The 12,689-nt window shown below is 39.0% G+C and overlaps 1 protein-coding gene across 2 annotated transcripts in view; it reads left to right on the forward strand.

Annotated features, from left to right (window-relative positions):
- Window positions 1-204: 204 nt before the first annotated feature.
- Window positions 205-12,689, forward strand: part of LOC104580756 (neurabin-1) — a 37,528-nt gene continuing 25,043 nt past the window's right edge. The window contains exons 1-5 of one of the 2 annotated variants that reach the window (XR_015913071.1): window positions 205-1,881; window positions 9,893-10,025; window positions 10,565-10,685; window positions 11,208-11,312; window positions 11,509-11,629. Coding sequence is in view for 1 of the 2 variants with exons in the window: in XM_010228282.2 (XP_010226584.2) it covers window positions 262-1,881; window positions 9,893-10,025; window positions 10,565-10,685; window positions 11,208-11,312; window positions 11,509-11,629 (2,100 nt within the window). In the remaining variant the exon portion in view is untranslated. The remainder of the gene's footprint in view (window positions 1,882-9,892; window positions 10,026-10,564; window positions 10,686-11,207; window positions 11,313-11,508; window positions 11,630-12,689) is intronic. The other variant, XM_010228282.2, reaches the window with a different exon arrangement.

Genomic DNA, 12,689 nt, shown 5'->3' on the forward strand with positions numbered 1-12,689 from the left:
ATGCGGCGCTCCGCAGCGGGGGCGCTGCCCCGCGGAGCCCCGCGCGCGCAGTGATTCCTTTCTCCGTCTGCTGTGGCGCGCGGCGCTTCCACGCGAGCGCCAGGGCTGCCCGAGGCAAAGGCTGCTGCTTGCGTCGCGCTCGTCTCGGAGCTGGGCAGGACCGGAGCTGGGCAGGACGTGGCCGTGTGGCGGCTGGAGGCGTCGCGACCGACAGGTTTCCTTCTCCCGCTCGCTCCGGAGCCCAGGGAGCTCTCTCTGACAATGATGAAGACGGAAGGCAAAGGGGAAAGGACTTTAAGAAGTGCTTCTCCACACAGAAACGCATATAAATCTGATTTCCATGCTATCAAATGCTCTTTTGATGGAGTAAACAATCCTGAAAACACTTCCAACAGAACAGGCCTTCAGCAGAAGCTGAGCACCTCGTCCAATGGAGGGGGAAATGATCCACACAGTCGAGGCAGAGCTGCCACTTATGGCAATAGAGTGCACAAGATCAAAAATATGTTTCTGCAGATGGGAGGCACCTCCTCAACACCCTCGTGTGAAAGCAGTCCCCCTGCTGAGACCAAATTAATCAGCCGGGCCCCACCAGCAGATCATGGACCTTCTTCAGGTAGCCCATCTTTCCTTATTGTCCAAAAAAACAATCTTCTTAATACAAGTACTAGCCCCTGCGGCAGTCCTGTGGATTCACTGTCTGTGCCTTCTACTGCTGACAAGATCATCCGTAGCAATGATGAGGCAGATCTGGACAAAGTTGCTCTGGCAGAAAAATTTTCTGAGACCAGGAAACTTTTTGAGAGAAATATAAAACAGCGAAGCTCAGTGGACAGATATTCTCCCAACAAATGTGAAAGAAGCGAGGACAAGAGGAGACGTGGTTCAGCCTCTCCTGATTGCAGCAGCAGTGCCGCGGACCATTTCAGTTTTAATACAGAAGTGAGTCTTCCAGTTGCCCTGGAGAGAGTTGAAAATCAAGGCAGTGAGGAACTGAAGCAGCAACATGCTAGCAGTGGCCCCAAATCCTCCTTCCTGAATGCAGGACCTATTTCTAGGAGACTGGAAAGCTTTCTGGGTGACAGTGATACTGAAGAATCCAAAGAAACTTCCAAAAATGATAGTACTTCAAATCAAGATCATGTGAGAGGCCACTGCAGTTTGGATTCATCTGCTGCTGCTGAAAGATCTTCAGAGAGGACGGCATCCTCCAAAGTGTGTGTGATCATCGGCAATGAACCAAGCAAGGCACTTGGAAAAGACAAGAGAGAGCAAGCACTCCTCGAGAGAAGTGGGCAGGACATGAGCAGTGGACCTGCTCAGGAGGCTAAGTGGAGACCAGGTGGTGATCTCTACCAGATTTCCCCCACAGAGGGGACTTGTACAAAGCTGGTGGTGCAAGACGAAAGCTCAGGGTACAAAAAAGAGAGTTTGGAGAAAGATCATGTTGTTCTAGAGGATCAGTCACTCAAACATCAAGCAGAGGAAGAGAAAGGGAGTGCCTATTCCTTGGAGGTATCAGAAGAGTGTAGAGAACACAGTGAGACCAATCAGGAAGAAATAGGAGATGGGATGTCTGTGAAAGATGGTCAAGTTACAAAAGTTCAAGATGTTCAAGAGTGGGAAGAGGGTACTGAAGGAGAAGAGGAGCGAGTTCTGGAAAATCAGAGAGAGAACTTCAGTGGTTTTGGAATAGAGAATGAGGCTTTTGATGAAGATAGGAATACAGAGCCAGAAAGCCAAGGGCCTGAAGGTAAAGACATTTTGGAGGGAGAGGAGGAGTATACGTGTGATAGTGAATATGAGGAGTTCCCTGGACTTTCTGAAGAAGAAGATCCTGAGCCAGACCGAAAAGTCAAGTTCTCAACAGCTCCTATTAAGGTAAGGAAATTTGATTTTTCAGTTTTTTGTTTGTTTTGTTTCTTTTTCTTTTGCAATCAAAAAATACCCAGTAATTACATTTTTGCGGTGGTTGCTTTTTTCTTTTTTTTTTATTTTTTTCAAACCATTTAAACTCTTTGAAGATTGTGAATGGATGACTGTTATTTAAAGCTGCTTGGTTTTCTAATCAAGAAAAAATGTTCAAGGTTAGTAACAAGTGATTTATAAAACAGATAACACAGCTGACATAAGAAAATATTATTATATGTAGTGAAACATTTTTACGTATTGGGTGCTTCCATGAACCCTAAACTTTTATGAATAAGCAAATGGCCTTTAATATTGCATTCATTTGTTTAAAACTTGGTACTGTATTAGGAGGGGCCTTTTCTATGGTATTGAGTGTACAAATGTTATTAAAAAAGAAATATTAAACTTCAGATTTGCTTTCAGAATTGCCCACAAGAAAATATCAAAAGACTGATTCCTATTATACATGATTATAGGATTTTCTCTAATAATACTCATAATTTTATATACTTGGTCAATATTCTGTAGCAGTGTTAACATGGATGTTAAGTGGTTAAGAAGTTGTGGAAGCAGGAGGAGTGACAAGGAGTAGTGTATAAGGCAATGTTGACAATTAAAAGATTTAGGAATCTGATCCTTACACAGCCAAAATAGCCGGTAGTGAACAAAATTGTTCCACAACTCCAGCCCTCTTTACCTGTAGTCTTATTGCAGATTTCAGTTACTCTGGTCCCACGCAGAGTTTGAGAAGAGAACGGGGGAATTCGGGGACAGGATGGAGCAGGAAGCTGTCTAGGCTTTCTCAAACATACTTTCCTTCTTATGCTATTGCAGGAAGGAAAAATTTAATCCTTTATGAGCAGTTTTTCCCCTTTGTTCATTTCTGTCTTATCGATCAGATGTAAAAATTCCGAGCACTCTATTTCTTGCAGCAGAGGATTGTAATTTCTCAGATTGATAATCATTCATCAGCCAGTGTGTACTCCAGAAAATGTTTTGGGTGGGGCAAAATGCTAGCTTTGTTAATTGTGGTTTTTCTTATAGGCTCTCCATAGGGAGGATGACTTTATATGGCTTTCTTGTAGCTGTTTTAGTGGTGCCCTGGAGCACTGAAGGAGAGTGCCAGTACTGGAGTTGCACAATGCCCATGGCTGAGGGCACATCTCCATGAGAGAGCCAGAGGAAAGGAAGCTCCCTTGAATTTGTGCACTTGAGCATCTGAGGAGAGGGCCGTGTATGTTGTCTGAAATGTGTGTTAGGTTACTGATCGTTGCTTTCCTGCTGTAGGCAAGAGCAACATCTGATGATTGCTGAATTCCTACTGAAGTAGCCATGGTTGTAGTTGACTTTTCCTGCATTCTTTGTTATGTCTGTGCCAGATTTAGTTCAAAGTATAAATATAGATCTCTGTGCCAACTTTGAAAACTGTCTTGTAGACAAAACTGAGGTAGTTTCCTGTAACTAGCACTGCTCAATTCACCTGCTTCTGTAAAAGGGTTGGGGCCACCCTGTTCCAGATTCTCAATTTCGCAACCAAAAGATTAACTGTTAATAGCAACTGTTACTGCTTTTCCATTAAAATTACATAGTTATTTCCATAATGTCTAGCTGTTGGATTAACAGAATAAACAATTGTTTATGTGCTTAATAGTGAGCTGTTGTGTGTTCAGTGGTAATATGGGCAGGGAACTTCAATTTCAAGGCCTTAAAAAGAAAACTTGTGATACTTGTCTTCTTTTGTCCCTTTTCATTGAAACCTGACTATATGTTTCCTGTAACAGGTATATGAATGTCTTGTATGCTATTTTCTCCTTTTTTTTTGGCTTCACATATAGGTTTTAGTACACTTTAAATTGGAAGAAGAAAAAAATCCTGAGTGTAACAAAAATTTATTTCTGCTGCCTACTTATAGCTGTAGGGAGAAATATATCCTACAAACCCCCACTCATTTTACCATTTTGGTCTAGACTTAGATTTAACTTGACTTGAAATATAGCTGCCATTCAGGTGTCTGTGGGCACTGAAGGAGAAGTTCTGTTTTTCACCTTTTCTTAGAACCACCTGAGTGAGGCCAGGTGGGCCTGGCACTTTTGTTTTTGTTTTTCTCCTGCACAGTGTTATGATGAATCCTGTTGCTCTGCCCAGTCTAACTTTGTAGTGGTTATGAAGCAATATTCTCTGTATTTTCACAGTTGCTGTTTAGCAGGTGTCTCACAGAGCTTGGAGATGGAGCTTGGTGATGGAGCCCTGACCGCTGTGCTTTATTTACTCAAAATAGAAGCTGGGTCTCTTTGTGGCTAATGGCTATAGCATATAGAGAAGGACTTGAAAAACAGTATTTATGCTTCAGTAGCAGAGAGAACTTAATTCATGTCTCTAAGGAGAAGCTTCTAGCCAGTTGTAAAATTGGCAAACTTAGAAAAAATTTAAGCTTAGATAAAAAAAGAACAAGAGGGGATGGAGATGGATCTGGGAGCTGTGAGGGGGCATAGGATGAAGCCACAGGTAAAGCTATATGTGAACCATGCCAGGTTTGTGTAAATATTGACATCTGGAGCATGGCTTGAGAGCCTAATTTGATTTGATGATTTCTAGGAAGATGGAACATAATGATGTAAATGCTACATTAATCTAAGAAGCTCTGTGCCTTTGAAAATAAACATAGATGTGGTTTTCTAAAATAAATGTTTTAGTTCTGTTGCTGTTCAGAAGCTCATTGTATTGTGCCTTGGGAAGCTTTCTTGCCTTGGGTGACCCGACTCTTAAGTCCTGCTGCTGTTTGATCTCTGCAGACCTTAAGGAGCATTATGTCATGGTTCCTTTTTCCTGCGGTGATGAAAAGAGTAATACTGTACACTTAGTAGCAGGTCTCCACTAGCACACAGGGTTTGTGTTATGGGGCATGGGCTATTTTTAGTCTCTTGTTGCCACTGATGAAGCCAGTAAGAAATGAAAAGCACACTCAGCTGTCCAAGGTATTCACATGGGAGCTGAATTTGTTCTGAAGTTTTCTAAATAAACTGTAAATACAGTCAGCACTGCAGATAGTGCAAATAATGTCAGGTAACTGTGCAGCCATCCCTTTATATTTCAATATGCTTTTGCAGAGATTAAACTGACTTTCAATTATGTGGTTACCTTGACAGTTCCTGGTTAACATGAATGTAATGACAAAAGTGCTATTTGGCACTTGCAGGTTTGACACTTTCCATTGGCAAAATGAATGCCAGTTTCCAGATTGACTTCTTGGGATGTTTTTTCCTCAGATTGTGTCAAACTTCCTTCCAAACTTTTAAGAGCACGGTTACTAAGTTCTATAATGATTGTGATCCCTACAAAATCTGTGTTCAGGTAAACTTAAAAGACTGTTCTGCTATTATTTGCATTCATGGATCTGTTTAGGTTAGTGTCATGCAGTTTATGTTGCATGGGAGTGTCTGTCCCCAGCTATTTGTGGATAGGACTTTCTTTCAAGATTGGAAAGTCAAGTGGGGAAAAAAAAACTTTCTAAAGGCTTTGCTATGGTATTTGTCATAACTGAGCGGTAGTCTAAACGTCTTAATTCTTCTGAATAAAGGAACTGAAAGGTTTTTTGTAGCTTGTGTGTTCTGATTCTATCCAAGTTTTGGGGAGGATATACAAGTCCTTCATAATTTTGCTATTTTTCCAAAATGTGTAACTGTTGTATGTATAACTGGGACATAAACAGTAATTTTGTTCAGGTTGATATACTCTTCAGTCTTTAATGCAAAACTGTTTATTCTGGAAGTTAGTGAAGAAATGAATGAAGATTTTTCTGTCCAGTGGCATTATTTCTAAAAGCTTGCCACTCTCACAGGCAATGCAGTTTTCCTAGGCCAAAGTGTATGCTTGTTGAACTCTTCTTCACAAAACACTTCACTTTCATGCATCCTGTGATTTTTAGAGCTGTAATTTGTAGATGTCCAGATTTCATATACAGCAGTGGATGCAAAACACACTAAATGCTAGAAGACTACCACACCATGGGATTTTTCAATAGCTGGAGAACTGATGACTGTGTAAATGATTATGTCAACTGTTGGTCGAGCAGTTCAGTGAGATACTTCTATGGTGTTAAGACATTTGAAAGTAGATTTAAGCAAAGTTTCCTTGTAATTGACAAGTCATCTGTTTTTTTTTGTTTTTTTTGTTGTTGTGGTTGAGATGGGCAGCATGCATTGTTTGGGGTCTTTTGCAGTTACAATTTGTTATGCAAATTTTAAAGATTGCTGTTTTGTGTATGTTAATTCTGTTGAACTGTAGACGAATAGGAGCACAGTGAGGTGGTTCTTCCTACTCTTAGTCTGGTTATGTAAGGAAATAATGTGGTCCATTACCATTGTGGTCACCTATCAGACCTCACTCCTTACAGTCCTGCTAACTTTTTACTTCCTTGAAGGTCCATTTGGATTAGCCAGGGAAGAGAAAGAGTGCTTTTTTTTTTTCTTTCCTTTTTTCCTTCTTTTTCTTTTAAATATACATATATGTCTGTGTGTATTTAGGTAGGTAGGTAGCCATCAATCACTCAGTTTGGAGAAAATTGTCAAGTGTGACAAAGAAAGGTGCAGATAAGTTCCCGTATTGACATAGCTCATGTTTGTTACTTCTTGACCCAGTGCTAGCTGATCAGTATGGAATGGGCTGTGCTTGTGTGGAGGAGAATTGAGGGGAAGAGGAGGGAGGAAAAGGGTTAAACAGAAGGCACCTAAGGTTTCATGAGAGATGTACTCAAATACATCAAGAAGATGTGATAGAGAGCAAACAGAAGAGCTGAGATTGTTATGGAGAGGAGAATGCAGGCAAAGGGATTTATAAAGGAGAAAAGTTCGTTAGCTCAAATGTTTAGTTAAGGAGCTGGAAGCTGCTTTTTAATGATGATAGTTGCTACTACTACTTGAGGATACTTAACCTAGATCCAGAAAAACGTCTGAAAGTAGCAAAAATTTGTTTGTAGTATACCTTTTGAGAGATAGGGGAAAAAAATGAACTGTCCTTTTTTATATTATTGTGATGTGTAAGTGTACTCGAAAAGGCACCAGCAAAAAGAAGCACACCTCAAAAAATCCAGTTTGAGTGCATACTTTGAAATCTTGATTGTGAAAATATAGGGCCGCAGTTTGTTTTTTGAACAGAGTTCTTATAGCTTTTCTTGAGGAGTAAAATATTACATTCTGAAAGACAACATATAAAGTCTTTAGATTTATTTCTCAAATACTTTCTCCATCACCCTCTGAAGTGAGACTATCCTTTTCAGTACTGAGGTGTTGATGGTTGTTTCTAGGGACAGTATTGCTGTAAATTACTTAGCTGAGTTGATCTGCTATGGAGATTATTTTGTTGTTTTTCCTCTGCTGTGGTTACAAAGCAGCAAAACTAATTTAACTGGACTATTTTGTTTTCAGTGCTACTACTTAAGTAGTTCAGATCCGAAGTTGTTCAATAGTTTGGCAAATGTGTTTCACTGGGCTCATGGTGCTACTGTTGTTGAGTAATACTGAGTTTAATATTTTGCCACAAGTTTTGACAGATGTTGGAGTTCTTCAGAAATTTTTAATGTTTGTGGTGTTAAATCATCTTGTTGTTTAAGAATTAGAAACTATGTACCCAGTTGCATTAAAATAAGTATGAGGCTTCATGTTTATTTTCAGTGCCAATAGCAAGAAGCAAAGTAGTTCTGGACTAACAGACATATTTTTCAAATACTGATTGTTTAATGCTTACAATAATTGACATTTCACTTAAAAATTCATTAGATTTTGGGATGGAGTGAAAGGGATTAAAAATGTATCAAGTTTTTTACAGTAGTTTAGTTGTCCCAGGAACAAATTGACTCAGGATTTTTATGTGGCCTAAAGATTCATATCTTAACTGGAGTTCTTGTCCGGTGAATGTACTAAATTTCTTAATGCAAGTTTTCAATCAGTACTGGCTATTACACATCTTTGTGCATTAGAACAGATATAACAGATATAAAGAATCAAGATAATAAATAATTGTCTCCAAAATAAACCCCAACATAGACTATATCCTCCACATCTTGCTCATTCAGGGTTTTGATAATTAGTGTTTTTTAACATCTTGGTCATATCTAAGTTATTAACACTAGGTCCCATGTACACTTATAAGTGAGAAAACTTGATTTCTTTCTCTCTTCATGCACCTAGTATTCTAGGTGCAAGATTTCTGTATTCAGCAACTCAGTGCACATGCTAAAAGGTATTTTTTTGAAATTTCCTAAACTTTTGAACTTTCTTGTTCTTAGTTGAAAATCCATTTTAGCAGCATAACCTGGCTGTCTCCTTGGGTAGAGATCAGTTCTTGCAGGGCATGACAAGGAACCAAGCTAGGCAGGTCTTGTTTCAAACAGAGACATGTGCTTCATGAAACCAAAATACTCCTACTCTATCCTATTTGCAATTGTTCTTGATTAATTTAAATAATTTAGTGAGCTTTTTTGTTGTTGTTTTTCTGATAGTGGTAGAGTAAGGATTCTTGAGGCCATTTGGTTAGGCTTTATGCTCTATTTTGCAGCTTTTTAAAAAAAGGTTATGGGAGACAGGTACCAATTCATTCTTTGTCATCCCTCTGTTGCTGATTTTTGTCTGCTGGTGACAGTCTAAAGGTCTTTTTTATTATTATTTTTATGCCTTTGTGCAACACATGAGAAGAATTCAAATCCTTTTCAGGACTCCTTATAGTAAGACTTTTTTTTGGGGGGGGGGGGCGGGGGCGGGGTTGGGAAGGGAGAGACTTCCAAAACATGGATGCTTTTCTTCTCTGTCAACCCAGGAAATCTAGACTTGCCTTTTTTACTTGACTACTTCATTAAAGATATGGCCGTGTCATGCTGGTGGAATGGCCTGGGTTCAACAGGTTAATATAGCATTTGGCAGAGTTTCTAAAACAGTTTTCCAGCTGTAGTCTAGAAGTTGCACCAGTTAGTCCCATAGTGTGAAATACATAGTGTTATCTTGGTCGCTTTTTGATAATCTGTTTTAATAACTTTCTATATTTAAGGTTGCTGCTAGACGTAGCTAGCATTATATAATTCTGTGTTATTTACATGCTTAGTTAGTTACATGCCTAGGTAATCTTTGTGTGAAACTACCGAATTTGCAAAAATGCAGTAGCTGCTGTAAATTAACTTTCTACCAGTGCTGGACATCATCAGTTAGGTGTTTTTTGTCTTAGGAGATACTGAGGAAGATAATCAGCACCTGCAAAAGACTTAAGGATGCAAACCTTGTTTTTTTCAGATGAGTGTTGTTTTTCATCTCTTGAAGGTTTTTGAGGCAGGAAGAGGAGGAAGGGAATATGACTTTCTTACCTAGATTTTCTTCTAACTTATATCTATTTAAACACAACTAATAAACATGCCAAATTATTAAATTAACTTCATTATTTCTTCCTTTCTAGATTTTTATCTTAATATGGGTTACTCATTTGTGTTGTTTGTTTATTCTTTTACCAATTCAGAAGTTCAGCTGGAGTGATTACTAAAAATAGTAATGTATGTAACAAGGCATTTCCTTTTCCTGGCAAACTGCGTGATTTCCCTGCAAAATCAGAAAACTACATCTGTTTGAGGCATTGTAATTGGCAAATGGAGTGGTGGGAGGGCAGAAGAGAGGAAGAGGGATTTGGGGAAATGTAATCCAAACAGCATAAGAGACAAAAATTATCAAAGAGAGGGCAAATGATTTCTTTAACTGGTTTATTTTAAAGATTCGCCACATTTCCTCAAAAAATATTACTTCTAAAATACTGCTTCTGAGCAAGTCAGAAGCTGCCTTACGACAGCAATGTTTAGTGTTACTACAAAGAAATTGATGGTTATTTACAAAATTATTTAGAAAAGAACTTTAAATGTACTACTTTATTTTTTCTTACTGATTTTTATTTCAGTTACATTATGTGTGGAAGGGCAAAAACACTAAAATTCTTCTCTTATCTTTCCTAGGTTTTCAGTACCTATTCAAATGAAGACTATGATAGACGTAATGAAGAAGTTGATCCTGTGGCAGCCTCAGCTGAGTATGAGCTTGAGAAAAGGGTGGAAAAAATGGAAGTGTTTCCTGTAGAAATAGAAAAAGGTGCAAATTAAACCTTGAATACTTGCTTGAAAGAGGCATATGCAGATGAAAGATAAAGAATTTTTAAATTGGATTTTCACGTTTTCTTGAATATACTCTTTTTTACTTTTATTTTCTTTTTTTTTCTTCTTTTTTAGGACTGGACTCTGTTATGTACAAACTGTCATACTTAATTGAAAGTTAGGAAGGCTACATTAATGAGTGGCAGGTAGTTCATATATCTTTGAGGCAGATTTTTTTGCAGGTATCATGATGATAACATTTTAATCTAACTGGCAGTCATAATTACAATAAGCAAGGGCTTTAGTGTTGAATGTAGGTAGAAAATATCTTCTTTGGTATTCTTTACACACACACATATATATATATATATAAATATTAATACACAGACACACACAAAAAGGGGTGTGAGTGTGAAATTTTATATCCTGCATTAATATGAATGGGATCTATGGAAGGATTTGGTACACTTTGAAGCCCCTCTGTATGCGTTACATCTTGTGTCGTGTGGCTGATGTTAGACTTTTTGAATCCTTTAGGTGACAGTGGTCTGGGCATCAGTATTATTGGAATGGGAGTTGGCGCAGACCAGGGACTAGAAAAACTAGGTATTTTTGTAAAAACAATAACAGATGGTGGAGCTGCTCAGCGAGATGGGCGGTGAGTTTTCTATTGCATTGACTGTGCTTTTTGTTAACTTTCAACTAATCCTACTTTTTTGATTGCATATGCTAAATACGGTGAATAAAAAGGCAGAAGAAGAACGCAATTGAATAAATATTACTTTACTGTCTTATGTGAAGTTTTTTTAAAAAATTATTTGTTTTAGTGTGGGCATTTTTGTAAAATAAATATAGATCTACTGGATCTGTAGGTATACTATGTATGTGCGGAGTAAAAGCTCAGTATGTGCCTATTTGTAGTGCTGCCACAGGTTCCTACTGACAGCCAAGGACACCAATCAATATGTAAATGGCATAAAAATGCTATATAAATTCTTATAGGTGATATGCGATCATAACTGAAAATCAGAAGACTGAGTCTCCAAAAATTCATTGCTTAAAACCAAGCTTCCTTCTTGTAAATACTAGAGAGTTTCAGGTGGTGTTTGCCATATGAAATAGTCTGTCAAGCTGAAATATTTTTGTTGAACTGCTGGCTAAACATTTATTTATTTTGCAGAATTCAAGTCAATGATCAAATTGTTGAGGTTGATGGTATAAGTCTAGTGGGAGTTACTCAGTTCTTCGCAGCCACGGTACTAAAAAACACTAAAGGCACAGTAAGGTATGTATGTCTTCTATCAAATGCTACCTTTTAAAAATTATAATTTATCATTAATGAAGAAAACATAATTTGAAAGTTTTACAAAGGTGTAAGATGGAGATGTAGCAAGATGATAAGATGTAGCGAGATATAATCTTTTAAGTATGGCTTAAGCTTTTTGCTGCAAGATAACTTTTATTTTACTTTTTCTTTGTAGGTTTCTGATTGGAAGAGAGAAACCAGGGACTCAGAGTGAAGTAGCCCGTCTCATTAGTGAGACTTTAGAGCAAGAGAGATGTCTATATGAGCAACACTATGCTCCTGATGATACAGAGCAGGTAAAATGCCAAAACTACCTATATATTGTATAAAGTAGATGATCATCTCTGTATGCAGTAACTTCTATAAATGGAATAAATGCTTTTTGAATCAAATTGGAGTAAAAAGATGCAAGGTCTAGCTGGAGGCCAGTAACCAGTGGTATAACCCAGGGTCGGTACTGTATCCAATTCTGTTTAACTTACTTGTCTATGACTTGGATGATGGAACAGTCTGAAGCATCAGCAAGTCTGCTGATGATGCAAAACTGGGAAGAGTGGCTGATAGGTCAGAGGACTATACTGCCGTTCAGGGAGAAAACTCCGACAAGCTGGAGAAATGGGCAGAGAGGAACATCATGAAGTTCAATAAATGCACGTACAGTGTCCGACATTGAGGGAGGAATAACTCCATGCACCAATACCTGCAGGAGGCTGACACGCTGGAAAGCAGCTTTGTGGAGAAGGACTTGGGGGTCCTGGTGGACAAGTTGACTGTGAGCAGCAATGTGCCCTTGTGGCCAAGAGGGACAGTGATATCCTGGACGGCATCAGGAAGAACATTGCCAGTAGGTGGACAGACATAGTCCTTGATCTTTCCCCCTAGTCAGCCCTGGTGAGCCACCCTTGGAGTGCGATATCCAGTGCTGGGCTCCCCAGGACAAGAGAAACATGGAGCTACTGGAATGAGAGCAGCAAAGGCCCAATAAGATGGCTAAAGGACTGGGACATCTTTCTTATGAGGAAAGTCTGAGACAGCTGAGAGTTAAGCCTGGAGAAGAGAAGATTGAGCAGGGATCTCACTAATGCACTCAAGTATCTGAAGGGAGGGTGTAAGGAAGATGGAGCCAGGCTCTTGTCAGTGGTGCTCAGTGACAGGCTGAGGGGCAGTGGACACAAACAGAAACACAGAAAGCTCTGAGGAGAAACTCATACAGTGAGGGTGACTGAACACTGAAACAGGTTGCTCAGAGAGGTTGTGGAGACTCCCTCCTTGAAGATACTCAAAAGTAGTCTAGACGGGAGAGCAGGACTAGATAATCTTAAAGGTCTCTTCCAAATTAACCATTATATGATCCTC

Source organism: Tinamus guttatus, unplaced genomic scaffold (genome assembly GCF_059628265.1).
Source record: "Tinamus guttatus ecotype Peru unplaced genomic scaffold, ASM5962826v1 Tinamus_guttatus_pri_ptg000060l, whole genome shotgun sequence".
NCBI classification, from domain to species: domain Eukaryota; kingdom Metazoa; phylum Chordata; class Aves; order Tinamiformes; family Tinamidae; genus Tinamus; species Tinamus guttatus.